The sequence below is a fragment of the Aplidium turbinatum genome, chromosome 12, assembly GCF_918807975.1.
Source record: "Aplidium turbinatum chromosome 12, kaAplTurb1.1, whole genome shotgun sequence".
NCBI lineage: Eukaryota > Metazoa > Chordata > Ascidiacea > Aplousobranchia > Polyclinidae > Aplidium > Aplidium turbinatum.
The window spans coordinates 10,911,714-10,938,502 of NC_137483.1; the positions used below are offsets into that span (position 1 = coordinate 10,911,714).

The 26,789-nt window shown below is 37.1% G+C and overlaps 1 protein-coding gene across 2 annotated transcripts; it reads right to left on the reverse strand.

The window, feature by feature from the left end:
- Positions 1-8,382: 8,382 nt before the first annotated feature.
- On the reverse strand, positions 8,383-22,999 carry LOC145781355 (uncharacterized). 2 transcript variants are annotated; one of them, XM_082593139.1, is made up of 11 exons: positions 22,889-22,999; positions 21,242-21,576; positions 20,720-20,892; positions 20,094-20,273; positions 16,763-17,029; positions 14,737-14,906; positions 13,912-14,063; positions 12,880-13,254; positions 11,922-12,069; positions 11,090-11,640; positions 8,383-10,126 (listed from the first exon to the last, which is right to left on the reverse strand). In XM_082593139.1, exons 2-11 carry the CDS (start codon positions 21,405-21,407, stop codon positions 9,480-9,482), a joined length of 2,829 nt encoding a protein of 942 aa, XP_082449265.1. In that variant the 5' UTR covers positions 21,408-21,576; positions 22,889-22,999; the 3' UTR covers positions 8,383-9,479. The 2 variants fall into 2 exon arrangements, with proteins under 2 accessions (XP_082449265.1, XP_082449264.1); XM_082593138.1 differs by lacking the exon at positions 22,889-22,999 and having other exon boundaries at positions 21,242-21,696.
- Between the last annotated feature and the right edge of the window lie 3,790 nt (positions 23,000-26,789).

Genomic DNA, 26,789 nt, shown 5'->3' on the forward strand with positions numbered 1-26,789 from the left:
TTTGCTGCACCGTCAAGACAGTAGCCTTGAAGGCGTTCAATCGGCAAATTCAGCTGGGAAAACAAATCGGTAATACACGAAAACAACGTTTCCGATTTCGAATTGGGAGCATTATAAAACCCAAGAAAAACGTTTTGCAACACGATTACTGAAAATATGTTATGTACCTGAAATTGTCAGAATTTTCTAGGGGGGGCTGAAGCAATTATCGAAATTTCCAGGGGGGGCTGAAATAGCTCTAGGGGGGGCTGCAACCCCTTGAGCACCCCTACTTCCCGCGCCCTTGCTCTTATGAGTTAGCTTTCTCACTTTCTCAGTTCTCTCCGGAACGGCGTTCCGGAAGCTCCAAAAAGTATATCCATAATTCCTGATGAGTCGAACACGTCAAATCGGGTATTCACTCTGATAATATATCTTCGTACCAGTCTTGACGGAAGCGAACCTGTGGATGTATTTGTTTTGTTGAGCTCGCTATTCTTACGGCGAATGGCATCTATGATTCTCTGAAGAGCTGCCTAAAATCATTGTGGCATGTCTACAACATTTTTATCTTCTTGTTTGATTGGTGTTGTATGTGATGGCGAAGCTGTGATGATAGGTCGCAAAAATCGGTGTAGCAAAATGGCTTCGTGATTAATTTCCAGACATTGTGGTGTGGTATTGTGCAACTATAGATTGGAACTATCGGTTCGTCATGCTGTAAAATTAGTCAGTAATTTGAATCGATTTCGATCTTTTATGGACAAACGCTATAGCCTTTACCACGCTTCTCCTAACAATAGCAGGGAATTGGGTGAATGTGCAGCGGCTGTTGAAGTGCAGTTGTTGAAAATCGGAAGGGTAGGCCTACTGGACACACGTTGGGTAGCCTCGAGTTTCCGCACAGTTAGTGCCGTCTGGAATGATTTCCCAGCACTTGTCGAATTTTTCAAAAAGGGGGCTATTAGCGACACAAGAGATTCTCGGGAACGTGCGAAATATCCACGGATTTCTTGTTGGACTTGGCTTTGATGTACGAATACTCGCAAGAATTATCCGAAATAGCCTAAGCCTTGAACTGTAAAACAGAGCATGTATAGGCTACTATTTGAGATGCAGATAACAAAATTAATAATCTTGCAAACTTATTTAAAACACGAAGGAACGAACCCGGACGACATTATGGCATTGCTAAGGATGCTGAAGGAAACTTAGAGTTCAAAGGTGTAGAATTACATGTAAACAATTGCAGAAATAGCCCGCTAATCAATCCTCGCATCTTCTACACTGTAAATCAAAAAGTGTAGTTTTAACCACTTCTAGGGGTGTCCAAAAATTCCGCTTCTACTTTTTCATTCCCACCTTATAGCCTATTGGGAAAGATGGTCATTTCCACCCTACCAAAGGGTGGTATTTTCCACCCAACAGCGAAGGGTGTATCACTTAGGAAATTCAATCCAAGATCGCTTGTTAAATTCAACAGACTTGTCATTTATTAACAGCTGAAAAATACTTGATTCAACTATTTGGCCAGAGGACACAGTAATGACACACGGAGAAAACGAAATCATTGAAGTGGCAAAGAGATTGCGCTTAGATGAACGCGAAGCTGCTGTGAGAGGACTTCGTGAATATATAACTACGAAAAGAAGATCCCAGAGTCTTCAAAATTTGATAACGTCACTATAATCCCTTCCAATTTCATCGAGCGAGTGTGAGCGCGGATTTTCACAAATGAACCTCATACTGACATCTGACCGTGCTTCTCTACACACTGTAACTGTTTCAAGTTTACTCTTTATGAGAATGATCCGTCTTCCACTGAGAAATTTTTAACCAGCGAAGTATGTTGGATTCTGATTACGCCATGGACGTAACCTGGCAATTGAGACCCGAAGTCGCCAGAGGTTTTATGGTTTTGAATACGATAAGTGTCTTAAAAATTGTAGGCTATAACTTGAAAAATCAAAAATCAAAAGTGGAAAAAACTAAAAACAATTTTTTTTCTTTTTTTTTCTAGGCTATAACTTATATTTTTTTGTATTATTGTTTCACTAAAATATGAATATTTGCATTGAATAACGCTATATACCATCTATAGACCATGATACTTACTTTAGCAACGTTTTAGGTACATCAAGTGTGTTGTTTCAAAGTCTTATAAAGACATATTTCTGAATTTCTTCTACGGCACCTAGCGCATTTGGAAAGTAAAAAATTAGCACTCCGGAAGCTAATCTTCTGGAAATCCACCACTGTTCTCTTCCATATGACCGTCAGGGCTCTGGAGATAGTTTTTTTCAAAGGGATTTCGCTGAAGAGGTAATTTTTTGGTTTTCGAGTTTTGTGTCTAAATGGTCTTCGTACTAGTCCACAAGGCCTATGAGAGGGGGGTACGGAAAGTACGAAGTACCCTTGAGGGCAGGGGCGCGGGAAGTAGGGGTGCTCAAGGGGCTGCAGCCCCCCCTAGAGCAAATTCAGCCCCCCCTGGAATTTTCAATAATTTCTTCAGCCCCCCTACAAAATTCTGACAATTTAAGGTAGGCCTACATAACATATTTTCTGAAAATTATTTGAACAATAATTGCTACGATGATTCGAGTTCCTGTTAAGCCTAAGTGTGGCCGCGCTCATCATTCGCAATAAAGAGTCGTCAATCACAGAAAGCTATACCTCGCAGTAGCGGTACTAGCCACCCTCCCTACTAACACGGCGGTCCATCATTTATTGGACATCATTCTGCAAAATTTACATTTCATGCGTAGCCTACTTCTAAACATTACAATAATGCATGATATTGCTTTGTCATATCTGACCGACATGACAGAAGATAAGCAATGAAAGGAGACGCAGTACGTGCAAAGACATTCAGCTTGGTAAAACAAGCAAGCACGATGCGGCTTTAATTTGCGATTACCTGCAGCGGTGAAGTTTTTCAGCCTGCAGAAGCCGTCGCAAGAAAGCTCCAAAACAAGAAGATCTTTGCTTCTTCAGCTTTGGAAGCAATCACCATTATCCACAAACTGATCAAAAATGTCAGAAAAGATGAATCCGTTTCCAAGCTTATGGAAGGAGCGAACATCTTTGCGTCTGTCAATAACCTAAAGACGCCAAAGGATCCCCGAGTGAGCAAAACTCCAGCAATATTTCGAAACACAGAGGAATCGAATGCTTTGTCGTCTGCGGGAGAAGGAGCGTGGAAACGGCAATACATCGAAGCCCTTGATTTGGTTCAAGCTGAGCTTGATTAAAGATTCGACCAGGCGGATCTGCTTACAGCAGCCAACAGAGAGGCCCTTTTGAGCTGTGCAAATGGTGAGAAAAGATCTGATACTGAGATCAGCTTACCCGATGCGATCAGAAAAGATCGCCTAAAAACGGAACTTACTTTGTTCAGCGTTGTTGTAAGACAGTGGAAAACCGCAAACTCCGTTCAAAAGGTTGCTGAGATATAATCGCAACTAAACCCTCAAACACTAGATCTTTTCAAAGAAACAGTGAAAATTCGTGAAGCTCTGCCTTTGCCTCTCGGTTTAAACTGCATCATCACAACGTTCTTTTGCTGCTCTAAGACGCCTGAAAACGTGGTTGAGAAGCTCAATGACACAAAAAATACTTAGGCTACTCATCCTGCGTTGATGCATGTCCACCAAAACATTTTGGGACACTGTCGATGTCAAAGAACTCATGACTAGAGATGTAAATGCAAAAAAAACGAACCGTTTTTTTTTTTCAAAAAAAACTTGAGCCAAAAAAAACACTCGTTTTTTGTTTTTTTTTCATATTTTTCTGGAAAAGTTGCAAATTTTTTGCAATTTGCAGCTTAGTTTCATTATAGTGCTCTTGAAAAACATTCAATTACTAAAAATGGTTTTATTGGTGTGCTGAAATGCCTAAGTGTCTGTGTTTGGCACACAGCATATGTTTTTGCGTAGTCCTATGTTGTTTCGCATTCCCAGGCATGTTTGTTGCAGCAGACCTGACAAACATTGAATTAATGCAATTTGATACATGACATAATGTAGATGAGTTAATTTATTTTTCCTTTTATGGAAGTTAGCCTATGATGTTAGTATACTGTGGTACAGGTTATTCTTGTACACACTCAATGGGTTGACGAAATTTTGGCAAAAACAAGATGGCAGTATTCAGAACACACATTGCCTTGTTTGTGGTAATTTACTAATGCAAGCTATTGCCAATAGCTTGTTTAAACATGTTTTGTAACTGATAGCTTACCAACGATGTATATGCTTTATAAATGTTGAAACAGAAGTATTTTTTTCGTGTGTTGTAAGATCTTGGACACTTCGTCATTGATGCTTCTTGCAGATTATTTGTGACATATAGTGCAAGAGATCTTATCACTGATATTTTTAGCTGTCATAAGTTAGTGCATTTGTCAGAAAAGGTTTAGCTTAATGTTCCTTTCAAATGCCCACCACCCATGTTGACTATTGCTAGTAACTACCAACCCTGAATGAAGAAATTTTCCCTTTAAAATGGAGTTTTTCCAGCACTGCTCAGTGTTCACATAGTGAATAAATGCTTTATAATACTTTTCCTAACAAGTATAAAGTTTTACCCATATTCCGGCAATGCAGGATAAAGATACAAAACAAACATCAAAGATGAAAAGTTATTTTATTTGAGAACAAGGCCTACTGCTTTTTTAGATAAAAAGAAATTGACCTCTTGTCGTTACCGTTACCCACCAATAAAACCATAATGCAAAACTTTAATTTTTTTTATTAGGTAGAGGAAAGTTTGACGAAAAGTTTGGCAAAAACATAATCGTGCTAAAGTCTCAAAGTCTTGCAAACTAGTTTAAATTGGATGGATTAAGTGCAACCATACTTCTTTTAAACATGTCTATGACAGCACAATGGTGTGATTAAGGGAAAAAAAGATGACTATGACATCATAAAGGAGTGTTGAACCTCTTCAGGGAAAATAAAAAACATCAAAATGTTTCCATCCCTCACTACATTTAAATGTGATTTGGGCTAAAAGTTGGGACTTTAGCACTACACTGCTTTTGCAAAACTTGTCATCAATCTTTCCTTTACCCAATTATTTTCTTTTTTTAATTTACGCATGATTATTGGTGCGTAACGACAAGAGGTTAATTTCTTTTTATCTCAAAAAGTAGTAGCCAAAACTTGTTTTAATGTTCATAAACAGATAGCCTACCCCAGAAAACATAGGGGTAGAGCTAAAAATTATCTAAATATGTTGAGCGGTTCTTGAGATATTGCCGTTTTTTTTATTGCTCCTTATCTATAAAGCCACCTAGTGGCTAAGGTCATTTCACTTATAACTCGAGAACCGCTTGTGTGATTTTCATCAAGTTTGCACCAAATGCACATCAACTGGAACAATCTCTTGACGTTGTACTGGAAAGGGTGTGGTGTGCTGGTGAAAAGTGTCTTTGTGAAGTAGACAAACAGGACACTGACCACCTGCTCATAACGTGACATGCCCATTAACCAAAATCCCAGTTGGCTTCGAAACTGTACGCGAGTGTGGTACTGCATTTAACAACTGCCTGGACCAAAGACAATACTTAAGATGTGCCAACCATAAGACACTGTGTTACTATTACTATTTGAGACGATGAGAAATCTTTATGGCTCGTGTGTTGAGACTTGAGAGACATATTGTCTGATTTGAAATAAGTTATACGAGTTATGAGACTGTTTTTTTGTTGAAAAAGACGCTATTGCAATGAGTTTACCCTAATTGCTGCATATTGTGACATTTGATGTCAAAATAGGTAAAAAAAACAAAAAAACGAATAAAAAACAAAAAAAAACAATAAAAAACAAAAAAAACGAGCTCGTTTTTTTTAAAAACAAAAAACCCGTTTTTTTACATCTCTACTCATGACACATGAAACGTGTGAGAGCTCATTTCCACAAACTGTCGTTTTCATATCACTTTCTAATTAATATGTTGGTTTCATTTTAATTTCTTGAACAGCTGGTTTGTTATTTGCCGTTCTTCATTTGTTACAATTTACAATGTGTGTGTTATGGCGTCGTTTTTACATAGGAGGTGACCGAATGCCACTACCAAATCTAAATGTTCCACTACATAAGGGGGGTCTGGGGGGCGAAGCCCCCCAGAACCTGACAACACTACGGCAGCTTCAGCCCCCCTAGAGAAACATAGTTCCCGCGCCACTGCTTGAGGGCACAGGCCTGTGTTTGTTGGGGGGCCCGAAATTGTGGTTTTATGATTTACGCGCAAAAATTTTTGGTTAAAACCATTTTAAACGACAAATTTCAAGCATAAAAATTGTTATTCTTTAGTCCTGGGGGCCCGTAATCCAGCAAAAGAGCCCAGAAAGGTAATCACTAATCGAGTGCTTTGCAAGCAAATTAGGGGCCCAAAGTGGTAATTTAATACTTTAGGTGCAAAAATGTTCTGTTAAAAGCACCCCAAATTAAATCATAAAAGTTAGTTATTCTCCTGTCAAGAGGGGGGAGGGGTATGGGGCATGTGGTGAATGCAAAAGTTAATGAAGAAAGGTTATTGGTCAGATGATTAACTTGATTATATTTTAACAAGATGTTATGTTTGAGCCTAGGAAGAGAGCTTGGCTTGTACCAGATAGGCCTACATATAGCCTAACACTCAGCAACGTTAACGAATTTAACAGTAAACACACAAAAAAACATGAAAAAACTACTAAATCCAACGTTTTCGACACCACATAGTGTCCTTTTCAGAAATAATTATAAGCTACATCTAAGACAAATAAAAAAATAAATTTAAAAATTTTACATTAAAGATGTAGCCTACAAGCGACACCTCTCAACAGCACCTTCAACAACTGACACACGAATTCAATGCAGGATACACAAATTGGCGAAGGATAGATCACATGAGATGCACAACACAAAACACTAGCTTAAATAATAGTTTTATTACAGCCTGATACTATTATTGCGCACAGGTGTTCAATTCTGCAGTAAAATGTTGTGTGGTGTGCAATACGCTTAAGCAAACATCACACTTTTTGCCCAAGACAAAGTGGGCCCGGAGTGAGAGGGGGGCCCGGAATGACTCTTCGTACCCCTAGTGAAAATTTTTCTCAGAGGCCCTGCTAGTCCACGTAGCTGGGAGACTTAGAATATTTGAATCAGTTTCACATTTTCCCTTTCTTGCACACCCTTCTTCAATGTCTCTTGCAGATCCCTACTGATCTCTGCTCCCAAGTCTTTCAGCTTGTTTAAGGGGAACGTAACCACTTTTTCAGCCAGATGAATGTTAGGATTCTCTTTGAAAAGATATTTCGACTTACATTTCAATAACACTAAGAGCTTTACAAAGTTCTTTAATAGTTTTACATTTGTCATCAGAAAACTAAAGCTTTCGCCCAAGTCTAATCGTGGCCACCCTTATTTCTTTACGTAGCTGATAGAAAAGGTAGAGCATCTTGAAGAACCTATTCTGCTGAGTCTTGCAATCATGGAAAAGAACATTCTTCTTTCCGTATGAAGCAGAATTCTGCAGTTGTAAATTGTGTTCATTGCACCCAGCGGATGTTCTGAGTGGCTTCATTGCCTTGTTGACTTTTGCAACTGGAATTGTCTTCAATTTTGTCAATCAATTCAATCTCAGAAGTTAACAAGCATAGGCCACGATACCTCTTGTGACTACGCGGCCTACTGCGCTTTTTCAACACTTTACAGTCGTGTTTCTCGGCAGCCGATTTGTAGCAAGAATTGACAGCGATAGACACCGTGCTTCGCCCATGAGGCTGGGCTCGTCAGTATCGCACCACTAATTCTGCCACAATGATATTCGACCACCGCTTTACCAGTCAGTTTAACTCTTATCATCGTAAAATTGGTCCAACGTGATTCTGTATTGCGAGGACAATGTTGTATGATGCTATATAGCGCTATAATATATGGCGCTGTTGAAACAAAATAAGTTGACTTGACTAGCTAAATGCGATGAATAGGCTACGTAGGCTACAAACAGAGGGTGTACAGTAGCCTAGGCCTTTGAATAACGTACGTACAGCTTCACTAAATCATTTAAACGTTTTTAGATAGTAATCTTTTTCACATTCTGTCTGAAAACCCGAGTTTCTTGATTTTAAAATTTGGGTTTCACGTAGCAAAAAAAAATAGCCAAATTACCCAGGTTTCGGGTTCGGGTAAACCCGGGCTGGAAACACTCATGCCGCATAAAGTTGATCGAAGAAATAACCTACATATTTTTTTCATAAACTTTTCTACAGCTTTTCATGAACATACAAGTCTGCTAGTCGGTTACATATAACTTGCAAAAATATTTTCCGGAGGGAGCAATTTCCCCCTTGACTACGCCCCTGTGTAGGCCTATACAGTAGAAGATGCCAATATATAAGTTGTTTGAAAACCATGGTATGAAACAAATCATTTATTAACCAAAAGTAAAACATAAAAATGTAATCCTAATACTGAACGTAGTACAAATGTTTCACATATCTAAAAGCCAGAAAATATAAAAACTCATTCACAGTTTAAAAATTTATATATTTCGTCGTCTGATTGGAGATGTGAAAATTAGAATTAATAAGAATATAAATAGCTAAAATCACGAGAAAATGACTGTAAGAAGTGGATAAATGTACAATACTTTAAAGCGTAAGCCAAAACTGCTGAAAACTAGCACTTTTTTTTTCAAAATGTTAGATTTGAAAATGTTCGATTGTTTAAATTTTCATTTTATATTATTTCTCGTTTCTAACGTAAGTGCAGGTGTTCACAAAACTTTGCACATTGACTACAAGAAAGGAACAGTTTCGCGAACAAAATGTGTCCTTTTTGCGTTGACTCAATGTCTGCAAAATTGGATCAATGCAAAAAAGACGGATTCTGCTAGTGGAGAATGCCTGGGGAAAAGAACATTGAAAGTTTTGTTACCCAGTGACAATGAAGTAGTCTTTCGCATTTAAAAAAAAATAACACGGTTTCAGAACAAAAATAGTTGGTTAATTTCAATAAACATTAGCCTTGCTTCAGAGTCCCAAATGACAGAAACTAAACTCATAATTTAGCAAATATTTCATCCTTAGCGTAAAATTTCAGTAGAATATAAATTAAATTTATTAACACGAAAACAGTGTAGTTTTTGAAACGCTTGCTGAGTCATGAGTTTAATTTATATAGCAGAGTCATGAGTTTAGTTTCGGCAATTTGGAATACGTACTTTTTATTTAGTTTGATGTAGGCTGGTTTTCGTAAGCATTGTTGGTTTCAAACAAAACAATAACTTGCTTCATAGTGAAACAAAAACGGCATAATTTATTGCACCAAAACCGGCGCCAGCCTTGAAACCGAATAACTATCACTGTGAAATATAAAGCTAAAAAAGAGATCAGATCAACTGAAAGAGAGCATTATCCATCGGTACAAAGTCTACCCTATAGATTGGTAGGTGTAGAATACCAAAGCTTAAGTCACGCAGCAAAATAAACTGGTAGAAAATTACGCAAAATTTCATTTCAGCTTGCCCTGAACTTTTCTCAAGAAACTGCTTTGTCGAGTCGGTATTTCGGTTTTTATTTCAGGAACTTCACTTAGTTTTCGAACCTCGTCATCATCATCATCGTCATAGTTTTGCGAAATAGAATTCAGACTTTTCAATGAATCCATTCCTTTATTATTTCGTGGTATTGACCATGTATTAAAAAACCTGTGGGAAGAGTTAACTGGCCCATTATTAGGAAGAACAGGATCTCTGATATTTTTCTTCGTTTTTTCAAACTTATTGGCACTGTTTGATTTGGTTCCCGGTACCAAAGAGCCATTTTGAACTGATGATATCACACGGGGCTGTGAATAGGCTGTCGACATATTGGTGTCTTTTCCAGTTCGCTTTTGTAGCGGATCGTAGGTTCTTTTGTGTTTTCCTGTTTTATCCTGTTCTAACCAGTTTACCTTAGGATGACGTTTTGATTCGCCCGCATAACCAAACTGAGCCTCATTGGAGCTGTCATGGGAAGAACTTTCGTTACTGATATTGCTAGACGAGTGAGTGTCTGATGAGCTGGAAGCATCTTCGTTTTGTTGACGGAGTTGCACAGCGCGTCGATAGCTGTTGCTGCGCTGCGTGGAAGATCCAGTCGGAGTTGAAGGTGGAGTTCCTAAAAATTTTTATGATGATGAAGGTTGCAGCGTTTGAAGGGGGTAGACCTATCTTTGTAAACACAATAAATAAGAACAAATTAGTTTAAAATTAAGGGTTCTCAAATGGGGTAAATTTAGAAGCCTCCTACAAGTTAGTCTAGTTGTGAACAGAGCAAATGGCAGTTAAGCAAGTGGCAACTGAGCTGCCAACATTTCAGCAAGTGGTTGACGTTGGCAAATGATGACACTGAGCAAGTAACAACTGAGCAAGCCGAAACTTGGCATGTCACATGTCAGAAAATTCAGTTTAGCAAACGATGACCAAAACAAGTCTGATGCTAGCTGAAAATCTTATTTGCTGACTTATATAGTAGTTGAAATGTAAGCCTACTTGCTGAGTTGAAGCACTTGCTGAATTGTCGCATGCCAAGTGGTCCGATGACCAAATTTAGGCTCTGTTGGTGAATTTCATCAATCAAGAGGATAAATTTATTTCAGCAGAAAAAGTGGACTGCTTGATAAATGTCTATAAACTTTTATCAATAGAGGATCCAGGGCATAGTAGCTTTAATTACGGTGTATTTGCAAGGTCGGATTATTGTACACCTAGTCTACACATCATTGTGTTTTGTTGAAATTGCCCCTCTCGCAAGACTATTCTCTGGATTCACCCCTGAACACAGCTGCCACTTCGAAAGCGAGCAGTTTCTACATTCTACTTTCTAGAAAGTAAATCCAGAACAGTCGCATTGGTTAGCAGCAGTCGCCATAGCTACAACAACAATATATTTATTTTAATTTTTTAAGTATTTTAACATTATAGTAGCCTATCATCTAAAATTTATTTATTTTTGAATTATCACACAGATATATTAATTTTCGTAACAAAAGGCTTTCTGACAAAATTTGCGCTCAAAGCAGTAACCTGTTGTTTCATTAGGCTACAAATTTACAAAAGAATTTAAAATAAGCAAATTTACCTTCAGAGGTGTGCGGCGATAACGCTTTAGGTGAAACGTTATTCGAGCTAGCCCTTGATGATTTAAAGCTTTGATTGGCATGCTTATGTGATGATTTCGATTTCAAATGTCCAGGAAAGGAAGAATTGCTGACCATGAATTTCAAAGTTCCTGTAGAAGAGACGTTAGATTTTTGAATGCTAGGTGGCGTGAAAGATTTAATATCGTTTGGAGTTTTTGCTTTGGTTTGGGTGTTTTTCCGGCTGTCGTCGTTTCTTTTATGTTGAGATTTTGGCACGGTTGCTTCTGTGGCTGTCTTTTGGTAGTGCTGCTGTATGGCGCTTTGCATCTTAGTAGGATTTTTTTGATGAGTCATTGCAGAAAGTTGGGTTGTGGCTCGCAAAGGCTCGTTTTTGACCCGAGGATTGTTCTTGGGAAGATGGAAGTCACCAGCACTCCGCCTGTCATGATTGTTAACGCCACGCGGGGTTGCAGGAGGCGGCAAATTTTTCGGTTTCGCTTCTCTTCCTTTTTCAACCAAGAACCATCTGCTAGCCGCAGCCATCCTTTCTCTGCAGCACAAGAAAAATACAAAATTAACTTTATAGAAATTAAGAAGCTTCACCATACTCACCGAATGAGTCTCGTTTGAATAAATATTTTAGAACTTTTTGCCAAGATTTTCTCATAGAGACAAATTTATTTTCACACGAATCAGTTCAATCATCAACAGATAAAAAATCAATTTTGATTTGCTAGCAGCTAGATCATCTTCTGTTAAGGTTATTCAAATAGAATCAAATAATAAAATATAGAACATATTTGCAACAGCTCATTTTCCATAAACTATTACTTCATAACTTCTACGGGTTCCATGGTGGAGTCCTCTGTGCATAGTGAGATGGAAGGAGATGGTTGGTATCGGATGTCTCGGACCATGCGAAGCATTTCATCCATTGTCAATTTTTCCCATGGCTTTTGTTGTGCTGGTTCAGTGATGTCTAACGCACGAGAACAAGAATTAGGTGTGAAAAAGCTTTCGTGTGTGACAAGCTAAGGTATACTTAGGGGCAATTGTCGATAAATGTAATAAAAGATGTTTTATTGTTTGTTCAAAAGTTCAACGTCAGTTAATGTTGTTAGTTGTGGGTTGTTGCTGTTACTAGCAATATTTCCGAACGGTATTAAGTGAATCTACTGTATTCGGGGCATTTTATAATAGCCTTAGTATCTTTTGTAGGTTTTCGTTATTTAGCTATATTTTTTTCATCCAATGCTTGAACCAAAGAAATAAGCAAATAAAATAAAGTGCCATGGTAAGTGTGTTTCATCTTCAAAGTAACAATAGCAAAGATGTGAAGTATCAAGGTGTTCAAGTATGTATGACACAATATTGGCTTATCATACCTTATTCTTCGAGGAAACGCGGTCGTCCAAGAAGAACGTGGAAACAACAAGTGAAGGATGAATTTAAAAAAGTCGGACTGAAGGAGGAAGATGCAAGGGACAGGGTGAAATGGAGAAAAGAGATTAAAACAATTGCTGCGCGGAAACAATCGGCCACCCCCACTAGTGGGGAACAAATCGACGATGGATTATGATGATGATGATACCAGCACAATATAATCTTATTTAGCTTGAGCTTTGGACACATGGCGTATGCAAAAGGTTATGTACAATTTGCTAACTCAATATTGACAAATGAATATCATACATTAAGCAAGCAAATCTCAACCAAAGTCGGCTCAGTTAAAGTTTGAAGCCCCTGAAAATGAAGCGGCATTAAATTACGACAATGTAAAGCGACCAACCTTTTGTTAAGTGTTCAACTTCGTTGTTTAAATCTTTTGAACGATTTTCCATTGTATTAACTGTCGATTTAACTTCATTTGCGTTGCTTTCATTGTGTTCGATATCGGTCACTCTGAGCAAGCTTGAATTACCATCCACAGTTGTGCCCGGTCCATTAAGCGCCGCGTTTATTTTACGCTGAAGGCTGTCGTTGTTCAAGCTTGCTTTAGCCTTTGGTGCTGGTACAGCAGCATGGCCTTTTATACTTGATACAACTTTTTCACTCTTTTTAGAATCATTGTTCATCTTGGATGACCACAGTTTAGGAGGCGGAGGCTGTTCTTGCAACGGTTTACGCTTCTGTTGAATAGCAGCTTCCTTGTCGGTTGACGTTCCTGATAACAAATTGATCATGTTAGCTTAGTTGTTATACATGTTGCACGTCAACACTTGGGTCGATGAAATCACGGCCGAGAAAAATTCATCATTTTTACATCGATTTAACGTGTTGAGACGTTGAATCAATGCAAATAGGACGAATTTTGTGAGCACAAATCGCCTTCGTTAGTTAACTTGTGTGCGGCAATAATGCAAAAACTGCCAGCGTCGAAAAAGTATGGTTTATTTACTTTTTCACTTGTTTACATTGTAGTTGCTTTTGAATCGTTAACAATATAAGCTAAACGTTTATCACACAACGTCGATCAATTTTGTCACTATTGGTCACCATAGGCCGTTTTATAAATGATATTTATGCTTCAAGCAACACTGCTAGCAAAAGCAAAACTAAATGACAAAAATGATATCAGTACTCTTCCAATGCAAATGTCGCAAGGTAAAAACCTGTTTTTTTCCTACAAAGTATTTTGTAGTTTTTTACTACAAATTCTCCCGCTGTATTACAGTGTATCTACTCTACGCTTAAGGCTGTAGACCTCAGGCTCTAATAGCACCGACTATTTTCCACCCTTTGCAGTCCGTAAAATATTTGGAAGTTGTTATTTCCAATGTTTGCGTCGACAATGAGTTGAAAATTAACAACAACAGGCTACCTGAGAGCTCTTCACGTTTCGTCGTTTCAACTGGTTTAGGTTTATTTGTTAGCGTCGGGTCATTAGAGCATTTCGCATCCAGTTCCGACTTAGCAAGGGACGATCTCTTAGCCACAACATCGTTTCGTAACTTCTCATTTTCAGCTTTCAACCTGTATTGTTAAGAAATACCAAGAAAATTTGTAAATCGTTGAAAGCTTAAAACGCTATTTTTGCATTTCTGCATCTACTTTTAATGCTATAATCATGAATATGTTCTTGTAAACAACTTATTTTGTTGATTTAGAAGTTGGTCTTGTCCAAGTAGAAAGATTTCAAAGAATCTTTATTAAACGCAACTTCAAAATCACTAGTCCCAAAAAATAAGCACGGTACAGCAAAACACTTAAAATACAAGCGCAAGCAATGAAGCTTGCAGATAGAGGTTAAACTTAGGAATCCGCTAAACACCAGAACAATGGTGTGAAGCTCACATAACGGTGTCCTTGATTGAATCCAGCCAACGAAGAAAGTATTGAGATTTCAGAACACTGGACGTTGAAAAAAATGAAGGCTCCAAGTTCATGCTTTTTATCAATCGTATGTTGCTATTGTGTACAATATTGTACATATGGGTTAATCTACAAAATATCATTCCAATAAATGAGAACTATAATACGACAATTTATTCAAAAATACACAACAATTTCTTTCAACAAATCGTAATACAATCACATTCACAATTCACTATGGACATATTAAGTTTCAAAACCAATAAGTTCTAAAAATAAGCCGCTCTTTTCCCAACAAGTCACGAACATTTATGGTAGGCTAAGTTTTACTTACGTGTCCATGTCGTTTCTCAAAGCAACAAGTTGTTGTGCTAAGGAAACACAAGTCTCCACAACCACTAGGTAGCCAACTGTAGCGTCGTGGCCGTGCTTTTGTGCTGCTTGTCCTGGGGTATCCCCATCCGAGTTTAGAACTGTGACTGATGCACCTTTTGCCACAAGAGTCTGAAAGAAGAATTTAGTATCTCGATGAAATTGAAATGCTGACCCAACCAACAAAATCTTTTTTAGCATTAATTTAGCGTCTGTAAAATCAATATAAAACAGACTGAGTGGCTGACTAGGAAATCACATTAAATAAACATAAAAAAGAAAATCAGTTTGCATAAAGTTAACTCTATCTCCACCAAGAAAAAACACATTTTGCATTGTTTCACCCAGGAATATCTAGAGAAGGGGATATGAAGGCTCGCAGCGATTACCTTATTCTCATGACACTACCAGGGCGGTAGTTTGTAATGCTTTAAACATGCAGTTCTTTTTAAAATCGTAGAAAGTTTTGTAGTGCAGTTGGTACACTCAGCTACAGAAGACAGTTAGCAAATGTTACGTAGAGCATATTTAAAGAATACTTGTTTACACAGACAGTTGAAAAGTTATCAGTAAGCTGTTTTTTTTATCAAAGCTTTTGCAGCAGGCTAGATGTAACGCAAGTATATGAGTAGTTGAATTAACAAGCAACCATGAGCATGCTGTGAATATCCAGGGCTGATTCTAATAGCGCAATGCAAATTATTATAACAAGATATATTAAACTACTATCGGTGCCAAGTGTCATTTTACGATAAACACAGATTATTTACGATAAACAAAAGCCCTTCTATTGTCAGGCGTAATAAAAGCCTTCGTATCCCCTGACCCCTTCTTTAGATATCCCTGGTTTCACCGTCTACAGAGGTCGAGTGAATGTAAAAAGGGTGAGATTTGCTAGCTAAATAATTTTATATAAACCATTAGCTAGCTAAACCATATATATAAACCATTGCTAGCTAAACCATTTTATAATTATTATAAAATGGTCATCACACTTCAGAAGAAAGCGATCTATGGTCATTGACCATTCAGCAGTGTGTTGGATGACAGTTTAATTTTGCAAGTTATCTATGGAGTGATATGTTCCAGTTGTAGTTTACCCAATGCAAACACGCTCCAATTTTTATTTTGTCCAAAAAAGAATTCAGATGACGATTACAATTACAACGTTTTTATTGGAAAATTGAGCCTGCAATTGTGGATGTTCTACAAAGTTAGTGCATTAATTATAAAGAGTCATAGCCTATGCTTTTGAAATGCTGTTTTTGTAGCCGAAACAAATTACGAACAGCGAACAAAACGCAGTTTTTCGTACTTTGTTGAAGTATACGATTATCACTGTGGACTCCATTCTTACCAGGATTATTTCACAATGGGAGCCATTTAATTGCTGTTAGTAAATAGGAAACAAAACCTCTTCTTAAAGGTTCAAATCAGTAGCAGATAATAGAAAGAAGAGGCAATAATGACCAATTTGTATACTTTCACGTAGCCTAAAGCCTACTTTTGTGTACAAAAATATACTTGGTTGACAGCAAAAATAGAAGATTGTTACTCTAACCCGACATTGCCAGTGTGAGTTGAAAACACCGAAGTAATGCTGATATAAAAAATTCAAGCCGTTCTATTCATTGAAACTTCAACTTTCATGTCGGTTACCACATATAAAATTTCGTACTTTTTAAGTGAACAGTTTTAGTTTGTTCTTTGTTGTTGTAATGAAACAGTTGTATGGAAACTAGACTTTGAAACCTCGCCCAAAAGCCTACTTTTTCTAGGAAGGTTGGTGCCTTCTTTACTACCAAAAGAACTTTTCTGCATCTTTGTAACTTTGCACCGGTGAAAACACATCTTTTTGATGCAGATTTGCGCGTTCAATCAGTCATAGCAATTCTTATTCATACACCAAATTAGCTGTTTTCAAAATCTCTAGTCCACAATTTACAGTGAAGTATTAATTACGAAATATATTTAAACATGTTGATTACTTGGGTGCAACGCAGATGACCGTAACGGGCTCCCACGTGTACGGCCGTGTTGCTGCAATGGTCTGCAGTGTCAATGGAAATAGAATCCTTCAGCATTTCCTCGCAAATCCACTCCAAAATCTCGTTCCTGTTAAACATGGCGGCCACATGGGCAAGAGGAGGACGTGTGTTGGCACCATCAATTGATGAGGGATTCTGAGAAATTGTTAGCTCGCTTCTGGCCGCCGTGTTGTTCACTAGCCATTGGACACACTCAACATGGCCGTTCTGTTACAAAAAAAAACAGATTAATTAATTATTGAAAAGCTTGTATTTGTTCTGGCAAAACTTGCTGTGTAATAGCCGCAGTAGTGTGTAACATGATTCTTTAAACACTTAAACTTGGCAGTAAAGTTAAATCTTTATTCTAACAGAATAGATAAACAATTAAACTGAAATTAAATTACGAAACTTAACACTTTTAACCGCGTCAGACTTTTACTATCCATACATCTCACAAGTATTGAGCAAGTAAAATGTGTCTTACGTAAATCCAATGTTATCAGACGTCAAAGAGACGCATTTGTAATGAAAAACCTGTTTTGGGTTTAATTCGAAAGAATCTTCGGTTATTATCAGAAAATATTTGAATAGTGATTTAGTGTCAATAATAATGTAGAAACAAAAATGTCTTTTGAAAAGCATTTTAAAAGAAAAATATACAAAAAGGACATGTCCCGGCTCGTAGCTTTCCAGACCAACAGTGGCTTGCAAGGCTGACATAGCTACCCATATTGTTCCTTTTATATACTTCTGATGTCTAGTTATGTAATATTGATATTATATCTCGCCAGCACATCACTCACGATTTTTCGCGAGCAACAAGCAAAAGTAAATATTTGCTTTCACTGTGCCTTTAGAAAGCTAAATATGAGCCTAAATTGTTGGGCGCAAAGACGAAGCAGAAAGTTATAATGACAGGCCTATCCAAGAAATAATTTGCAACACCAATAAACACAACAGAAGCGTCATAAATCAGTCACTCCAGCTGGCGACATTTACTTCAATTCAAACCCAACCCAACTTTCAACATTTGTCCTTTTTGCATTGATTCAACATTTTATATCTCAAGGATGATTAGATTGCGAATTTATGTCAAAAATACGATACATTGTTCAAAGTCTCAGCATTGCAAAAGTTGAATCAATGTTAATGTTTTGTCAGCTTGGTAAAAACACTTTCAGTTGTGGTGCTGTCGCATTTGATTCTGGTATAGGTTTACATGCACATTTCAAACAGTTTACAATTTTCTATTTAATTTGCTAGATAGGTTTACTGCAGTATATTTCCATGCAACTTAAGTTAATGGTCCGAAAATGGCCATTTTGCTATATGTTGGGCGAAACGACGTTCAAATGATGTAATTGCTTGTTCATATTGTGAAATGATCTTGATGAATTGGTAAATGGGCATTGTCGGTACAGCAAACAGTCCCGATAAAAACTGACAGAGGTTACTTAATTCCAGAATTGCCAAGTGATACCAGTAGAGTAGAGGTACGTTTACTAAACTAAAAGTTTTCAAATCGGTACCCATGTGATTGCAGAAAGCTCATTTAATCAGAAAAGGATGTCCTTCTTTAAAAAATCAATCTTTCGACGTGTAAAGTAACAATGGAAGCCGCTGAGTTTGTGAATACCACAATGTGTGCACGATATGATGTAGTTTTAATTTAAATAAATCCGGGGTGGGAAACCTGAGGCCCGCGAGATCATTTTTTGTGGCCGCGATTGAACTTTGCTTCTATGCGCAACTTTGAGACTTCACCATACAGATGACAAAACTAAAGCCAGTGAACGTTTACTTGACTATTGCTCACTCAACTTGATATTGTGCATAAACTTTTTTTGATTTTTTTTTCATGTTTATGAATTTCGCTGCTGGCTAACACTGTGTAAGCAGTAAAAGTCATTGTATTCCAAATGGAACTCCAAACTACTCCATATTGATGATCTGAAATTATTAACAGAGATGTTGTAGCAGAATAAGATGAAAGCTCTTGATATACTGTAAGGTTGAAAACTAAACTAGCGTGCGAAACTGCCTTGTCGGAGGAAGGTGGTTAAACAAAAGTGCTGGCAGATGATTTTTTATTTTCCAGCAGAAACGTTATTTAACTAGCTCAGAAGTAGACCAACGCTTGTCTGTTAAGTCAATCTAACAATTTATAGAACCTCACAAACTTAATCGAAAGCGAGCTTGAGTCAAATGATATTGAAACACGGGTGCTCTTGAAAGGGCATTGGCGAATATTTTAAATGGGTATTAAAATGTAAAATCTTAAGGCGAAAGTCAAGCTTACAAGGAGGGCAACATCAAACTCACAGATAATAATGCACTGTACAATATTTCATCTTTGGAGTTTTGTTTGGGTATTGATCCTTTGAATCACAAGATATCAGCAACTTCTTTCCATTTATATTGATTTCTATGACTTTAGAATCTAAGTGAGCCTACAGCAATCCTTGCTGCTTGTAAATTTTCCCATTTTTCAAGTGCGTACTTAGCACAACTTTCATGGAAGCCCTACTTTGAACACGTGAAAAAGCAAGAGTATTGGAAACTTTGAGATTGTACGAAAGTCTGCTCAGCACTCAAGCACTTCAGTCATTGTATCATGATGCGTATACCAGTGCACCACTTTAGAGAAACTTCAAGTTTTAGTTGTGACAGAGAATTTCACTTTTCACACAGTACAGTAGTGAAAATAAAGAAGTGTTTGAATAGCGCTGTAACCTGTAAGCAATAAATTCTTTTCAGCCATTCCAGTGACGTAAATGAATTACTACATTGTATTTAGGCCTATTCGTCATGGGCTACATTGACGTACAGAGACGTTCTAACAGCGATTTAGTTCGTGTAAATTAAAATCTTGTTTTTATCTCAAACATACCCCAGAATTTGCCATTTCCTTTACTAATCTTTGAAAAATTTCAAGAGAATAACTGAAAGTGTATGTGAAAGATAAAGACAAACCACAAAAAGTCCGAAAACCATTGAGCATCGTGTCAGTATTCGCCAAAAAAGTCAAACAAATGTTATCAGGGCATCGATTTTTTACGTTTTCGGTAAATCTCAACATCGTTTTGTGAGTCTCGAAATGTACGTCATCAGTATTACGTGATGATGTAAAGAGAAAAAGAACAAAATCTACCAGCGCTCCAGTGCACGAAATAAGGCGGCAAAACCTTGAAGAGTTTTGAAAGTGCATGAAGTTATTCGAGTAGTTGATCTGCCACAACTAACACGACTACAGCACCAGCACCCAAAATAAACAAAATGTCGCAATTACCTTCACGGCGGCAGCAGTTGGAGTTATCAATTCGTCATTTGGCAAAGTCACCATCTGCGGAGAAAGATTTGCAACAAGCTTTTTCACACAGGTTAAGTGACCGTGTTCAGCAGCAACATGAAGTGTCGTATTGCCGCTTTCGTCTACTGTGTCACTTAATTCGCTTACGGAAAATGACTCCTGAAACATAATGTTTTTGTATATTATATACAAAAATTTGAATAGACCTTGATGCACATTGGCAACGCTGCTAGCAAGTTTTATCGTTCGGAAAAGGTTTGGACTTGGAAATTCTTGTGCTCGAATGCACTCCACTAAGTTTAGCTAGCTGAGTCTGATGACGGTGTTGTTATCCGTTTCACTTTCCTGTAGTACAAAAGCTTTTATTCATCTTACAAGCATTCCTACGGATAACTATGGAATAAACTTGAAAGCAAATGCAATAAAAAACTGAAAGCGACAAAGATGTTTTTAAACAATGTGATTTACAAAAAGTATTGATCTATGCACAATGGCGCTTTGAACTTTCGACTTAATGCCTATGTCTGGAACATGAGTTGATTAAGCATGGAAAATTTGATCGACCGTTCTGCAAGTCTAATCAAATTGTATGAATAATTAAATACCAGGGCAGGTAAAGAGCCTTCCCGTGCCGCTTGAAACATGTCAGTGATGGTCGCAAGTGGCCCGTTCGACTGAGTGTGATCGATGGAGGGGGCTTTGGGCAATTCGACTTGGTTTTTTGGTGTGAGGCATTTGGCGTACACGATTTTTTGCTGCGAAAATGGATCCACGGCGGCTTTATTGAATAAAAAAAGTAATTAGAAATTATTCATCAGATAAACGATGTTGCTACCGAAACCAGGGGCGGGTCCAACAAGTAGCTTTTGTGTGGAGGGAGGGGCAATTTCAACAAAACATTATGATGTGCAGGCCTACCACCCATTAATCCACTCTTGAAAATACACCGAGCAAAAGTTATCTTTCTGTGTATTAGGGGGGGGGGAGGGCGATCGCCCCAATGTCTTCCTTTTGGAACCGCCACCGATTGCAACACGAATTTTCCACTCACTTTCAGTCCAATTTAACAATTTTACATCGTAGGCTACAACTAAAATCTCAAGCAAGAAAATAAAGTCATAGCTCACCATGAGAAATGGGCTCATCAGAATCGTGGACATTGTAAGAAATATACGACGATGATGTGTGGTATCCATTAACTGCAGAGTCATTTTTCACACCAGTGTTGGGATGAAAATCTCTGCTGCTTGGAGACTTTTCCGACTGCATTCGTGGTGTGGAAGTTCCACTCATACTAGAATGAGAAAGATCACTGTCGCTTGTCCGATACGTGGCATCGGAGTCGTAAACGAAGCGCGAGGCCTTTGTTGCAGCATCAATATTCCTCCAAAACTCTTGGTGGAGACTCCTGTCATCATCAGATTCTAGTACTGATGATTCTTCTTGAATAGTTTCGAGGTCACTATCAGGATAGTAATAATGATCAACAATGTTCAAGCTAGCTCGGGTATCCATATAATTGTTATCCATCCCAAGAACACTATTCATTTGGTTGAATAGCGTTGAGAGTGGTATCACTTAATCTCTCAGATACTGTTTAACACTATTTAGAATTCATCTGTGATCTGTAATATTCAAGTAAAATTTTAGGTAGGCTATAAGTATATTAATAATAATAATATTTATTTGCATCAGACAAAGCTGTCCATATCCTAAACAAAACAAAACAACGAATACACAAACTGCAAATGCACAAACAACAACAACGAAATAACAACGAAAAACAACGTAATAAATACATAAAAATTCTAGAAAAACCAAAAGAACTGACTGAAAAAGTAGGCTACAAAAATACACAGACAGTAGGCTACTAACGTGCTGTGTATGTCAATATACTGATAAGGATAATTTTCGGTGATGCTGGAGTCGACCAAACAAGTTTCTCAACTGGCAACACTAGTAAGTTTTGTGGTGACAAATGCGTTGAATTAAAAACTGCTAGTTTACAAAGTAACCGAAACTTTGTCGTTTGTAGGGTAGAATACAGCAAGATACATATTTCATATAGAGATTTCAGGTACGACATCGCGGTTTAAGAATTGCTGCGGCAAAGTTTCGATAAATCTTTTTTAAAAATTTCATAGAAAGCCCTATTTTAAAAAGAAAAAAATGATCCAGTCAACAACTCTTTGGGAATAAATTACAAAAAAATTATTTCAATGGAAATCTTAGAGTGCTTAACCAAAGTTTAAAAAATACATGTTGTTTGATTTCAGCGTTAAAATTTGGTTATGTCTGGTCTGGCAATACTAAGGTTGCCGAATGCTTGCACTTGCACCAACAATTGAAAGTTTGAAAGTTATATAGCTTGGTTTAAGAACCTCAAAATTTTCAGTGTAATGCACAATTTTGTATTACCGTAGCCTAACAATTCACAAACAGTTAAATTCTTTATTACAATGACGTTTTGGTAAGTTTCACTCGAAGTAAAGATGGAAAATAATACCAAATAATAAAAATTGTTTGACAGTGACTTGGATAACTGAAAACAACACTCATCTTCTGTTGAGATTTGAAACTAGACTTCCTAAAAGTGGTAAACTACACAGTATCAAAACTTTCGCTCTTCCATATTGCAGTTTCTTGTTCATAGAATGTAATATGACAAAAACTTTGCAAAACATTAAATTTTATGTAGGCTACAACTGATTCAATAACCTACTATTGAAAAAGTCCAACTATGTTTTGTTTTTTTCAGAAAGCGTTAAACTCACTAAGTAGGCTATTCCAAGAAAGAAGCTTTTGTAAAACCGCTACTTCAGAAGCAAGTTCAATTTTGCTTGGATACTAAATTTTTCTATAACAAAAAAAACATTTAATTTTTGTGATGAAGCAAATTCCTCTTCACGAAATGCTTTTAACTTCACCAATCACCTCTGAATCTCCGATTTGTGAGACATTAATCTGATTTACTTTTTTATGACGTAACAACTTAATTACTCAAACAAAACAATCTCAAGGTTGAATTATCTGGATTCTGAAAGTAAAACAACAAAAATCAAAGATAAAAACTTTTAGGGCAACCTTTACTCTGGCCTAGCAAGCCACCAACCAACGACTAGCTATTCAAAATCCGACAAAGTAGCATCGGCTACCCTACAAACATACGAATTAATATGTACACCGAATACAGGAACTATTCACTACAAACCCATGGCTGTTTCACCCTTTGGAATCATCAGAATGGTCTTATTCAAACAGATTCTATTCAAAAAATAAAAGGTGGTATCTTCAGGTTCCCCGATCTCATGAAAATATTCCGGATCAATATAACCATTTCGGTAAGGGACTATAATTAGCCTACTCCTGAAACTCTGTCAATTCTATTCCATAGTAGTACGTATTGAAAGTTTACTTTTTTAAACTTGTCTTAACAGTAATCGGTAAAAATTCCCGTGGAAAAGATCTCCCGGAAAATATCTTCCAGGAAAATATCTACCCAAACATTGCAAAAGTCTCCATGTGTTGTTTCACTAGTATCTTCACTCTTTAGAGACAAGACGCTTTATGTTATTTATGGTGACAAGTAGGCTTCTATTTTGAGACAGAGTTCTTTGTCTAGATTTCGTTTAATAAAAACAAACAATCTAATATCATGAATTCGAAACGAAATGACTTACCAATTCTCGAGTCTATGAGTGTTCAGCAAAAAGATGTAGGCTAGGCCTATATATCGAAGGTACAGTAGAAGTCAAAATATTTCGTTTGTGTTTGACTTGGAATTTTTGCCTTGATTTTATTTTGAATCGAATGCCAAAAAATAGTTTCAAAAAGTCCGAGTTGAAACCACAAGTCTGATAAAATATCTACCGACTTCCTTTAATTATTTTTTGTAACAAAACTACCATCAATTCTACTGTAACTCAGCCTTCAGCGTATTGTTACCGCGGTTGACATTGCTTTCTATCACCAATGTTAAAACAACGTTGTACTCGGTCGAACAAATATACAAGAGTGAAAATCGATCAGCTGGCTAAACCTGTGCTTCAATTTAATCACACAATACAGTACTCTTATAACGTGTTTTGCTTGGCGGATCAGTATCGATTGCAGTTTGTTTTTATTAACAGTTTAAATTTTAACCGTTTACCTTGTTATTTCAAGGCCACTCAGTGCACATACTACCTGGAATTGCTATTTTTACATCGCATTGACATTTGAAAACGTTGCTATGATGTAAAATGAAAACTACTGTCAGACAACACAAAATTCCGTCGACTTTCACATACATTCATAAAGAAAACGTAGAATTGGAAAATCACAACCTACTTTTCAATGTTTTTTGTTCATTTTTTTAGCTTGACTTTTTATTATTCATGTAGTAACGTCCACCAACTTGATAATTTAAATAAGCATATTTACTGCAAGTGATTTCATAGAGACCAGCCCAACGTATTTTAAGTAGATCTACGGAATTCGACTCAATATACTTGATTCTTTCTTCGCAATTTCATTGGATCGATTCCAACTTCAGTTGTACCAAAATCTTTGTAATTAACTCCACGTCTACGGCTCCATAGCTCTGATTTAAAACTGTAAAACTTGAAACAAAGCAGCAAACTATCAAATACTACAAATACTGAAGCCTACAGTCAGTAGCACTACAGGCACAAAACTAATAGATCTTAAATCCTAATTACGCAGTTGCAAATCTAAACATACTTTGATGTTAAAACTTGACAATCCAATGCAAGCAAACTGTCTGATTGAAAAGTTACATTGCAATTAACTTTAATAGGCTATCAGTGTACAAGCCTCAACTTTTTTGACCGGGAATCAGTGGCGTAGCTAGGGGGGGGGAGGGGGCGGCACTTTCAGACTACGATTTTTGATTTTGATTACAATCTAATAAAAAAACGCATGTCATTTTCACATGCTTTTCCTTGAAGGGGCGGCATAATCTGAATCCGCCCCGGGCGGCACGTTCCGGCACATTCCCTAGCTACGCCACTGCCGGGAACGCATTTTGCTTTCAGAGCATCTTCAGATTCAAAGGTCAAGCCTTTATGCGTAGTTGATATTTCTTCAAAGACAAATGCTGTATTTGTACATACATTATTGATGCGGACAAATGACAATGACTCAACGATCCGCTGGTTACTATTCTCAGTGTTTGGTGTCCACTCAAAGGGCAAAAGCAACAATATCATCAACAACATTCTTTTGACGACTTCACTACGTCAAAGCCCAGTCGTAAAACTTTACTGAAAAACATCCTCAACAAACAATGAAATCTTTGCGACATACTAGACTACAAAAATATATCAATGATCACAATTGAACAAAAATTCCTCCGATTAATTCCTTGAGATGCCGTTAGTTACTGTCTCTGGCATGTCATATTTTTGATAGTTTTAGAATTCTTTTTTTTTGTGAAATCAACCTTGAAACTACAAATTTTGTTGACCATACCTTCTCCTACTAGTTTATGTTTTCAAGAAATAGGCCCATATAATACAAAAAATTATTATTACGCTTTACGTTGCGTCTTAACAAGTCAAAATTTTTAGAAGAAATTGCATTTTGTGCTGAGTCTTTTTCTGCACTTTTTGATGAGAAAAATGCCTGTGGCTGTAGGCAGGCCTGGATTAACCATTGTGCTAGGGCGTGCTAAAGCACAGGGGCCCCGCAGACAGAGGGCCCCACTTTTCCTAAAAATGAAATAAATAAAATAAAATAACAAATTTTGAATAACAAATTACAATAATTTACAAAAGAGTTGCTAAGAATTTCTCGTTTTTAATTGATTTTTATGCATCAAAGGAACAGATTTTACAGAGTGTCATGAATTTAGCGAAAGGATTTCCTACTGATGTTGATCTCTGTCTTGTTGATGAACTTTTGAATTTTTACCTGTATCTTAAAAAGGCTTATGGAAATAAAGCAAGTTTTAGTCATGAAAACATGTACCAGATAATAAAGAATGACAAAGTTGAAGCTGCTTTTCCTAATGTAGAAACAATTCTTAGATTGTTTCTTTGTATGATGGTCACTACTGTTCTGGAGAAAGATCATTCTCTAAGCTGAAAAGAATCAAAAACGTACTTCGGTCTACAATGACACAAGAGCGCTTGGCTAATCTGAGCCTTCTCAGCATAGAGTGTAGGCGACCTCAATTAACTGCGACCTCAATTTTGATGCTTTCCTTACAGACTTTGCAGCAAAGAAAGCCAGAAAAAAGTCGTTCGACTGAATTTCATGTTAGTTTTCTAAATTCTATTGGTAGTTAGTAGTGAATGAAAGAGCAGTTTAGAATAGAAATTCAGAATAACCTTTCATTGCAATTTGCAGTGTAGTGTGCAGTACTAACAGTGGTCCCTTGCTACAATGTTTTCCCTTGCACGTTTTCGTTGATTTAATGTGTGTGATTTTGCATCCATTATAACGTAAACATTGTTGACTTAATTTGCACATGCTTATTTAATCATAGACAGACAATCGATAACAACTTAATAACATTGAATTGCATAATTCAAAATTAATACAGAAATGAAATAGATACATAATTTCAAACGTTTTCGGCAAAAACTTTCTGCCCTCTTCAGGAAAATATCTTAATTCATCTAAACAAAACAAAATTATTCGTGAAAGGTTAATAATAAATGACTGAAATTC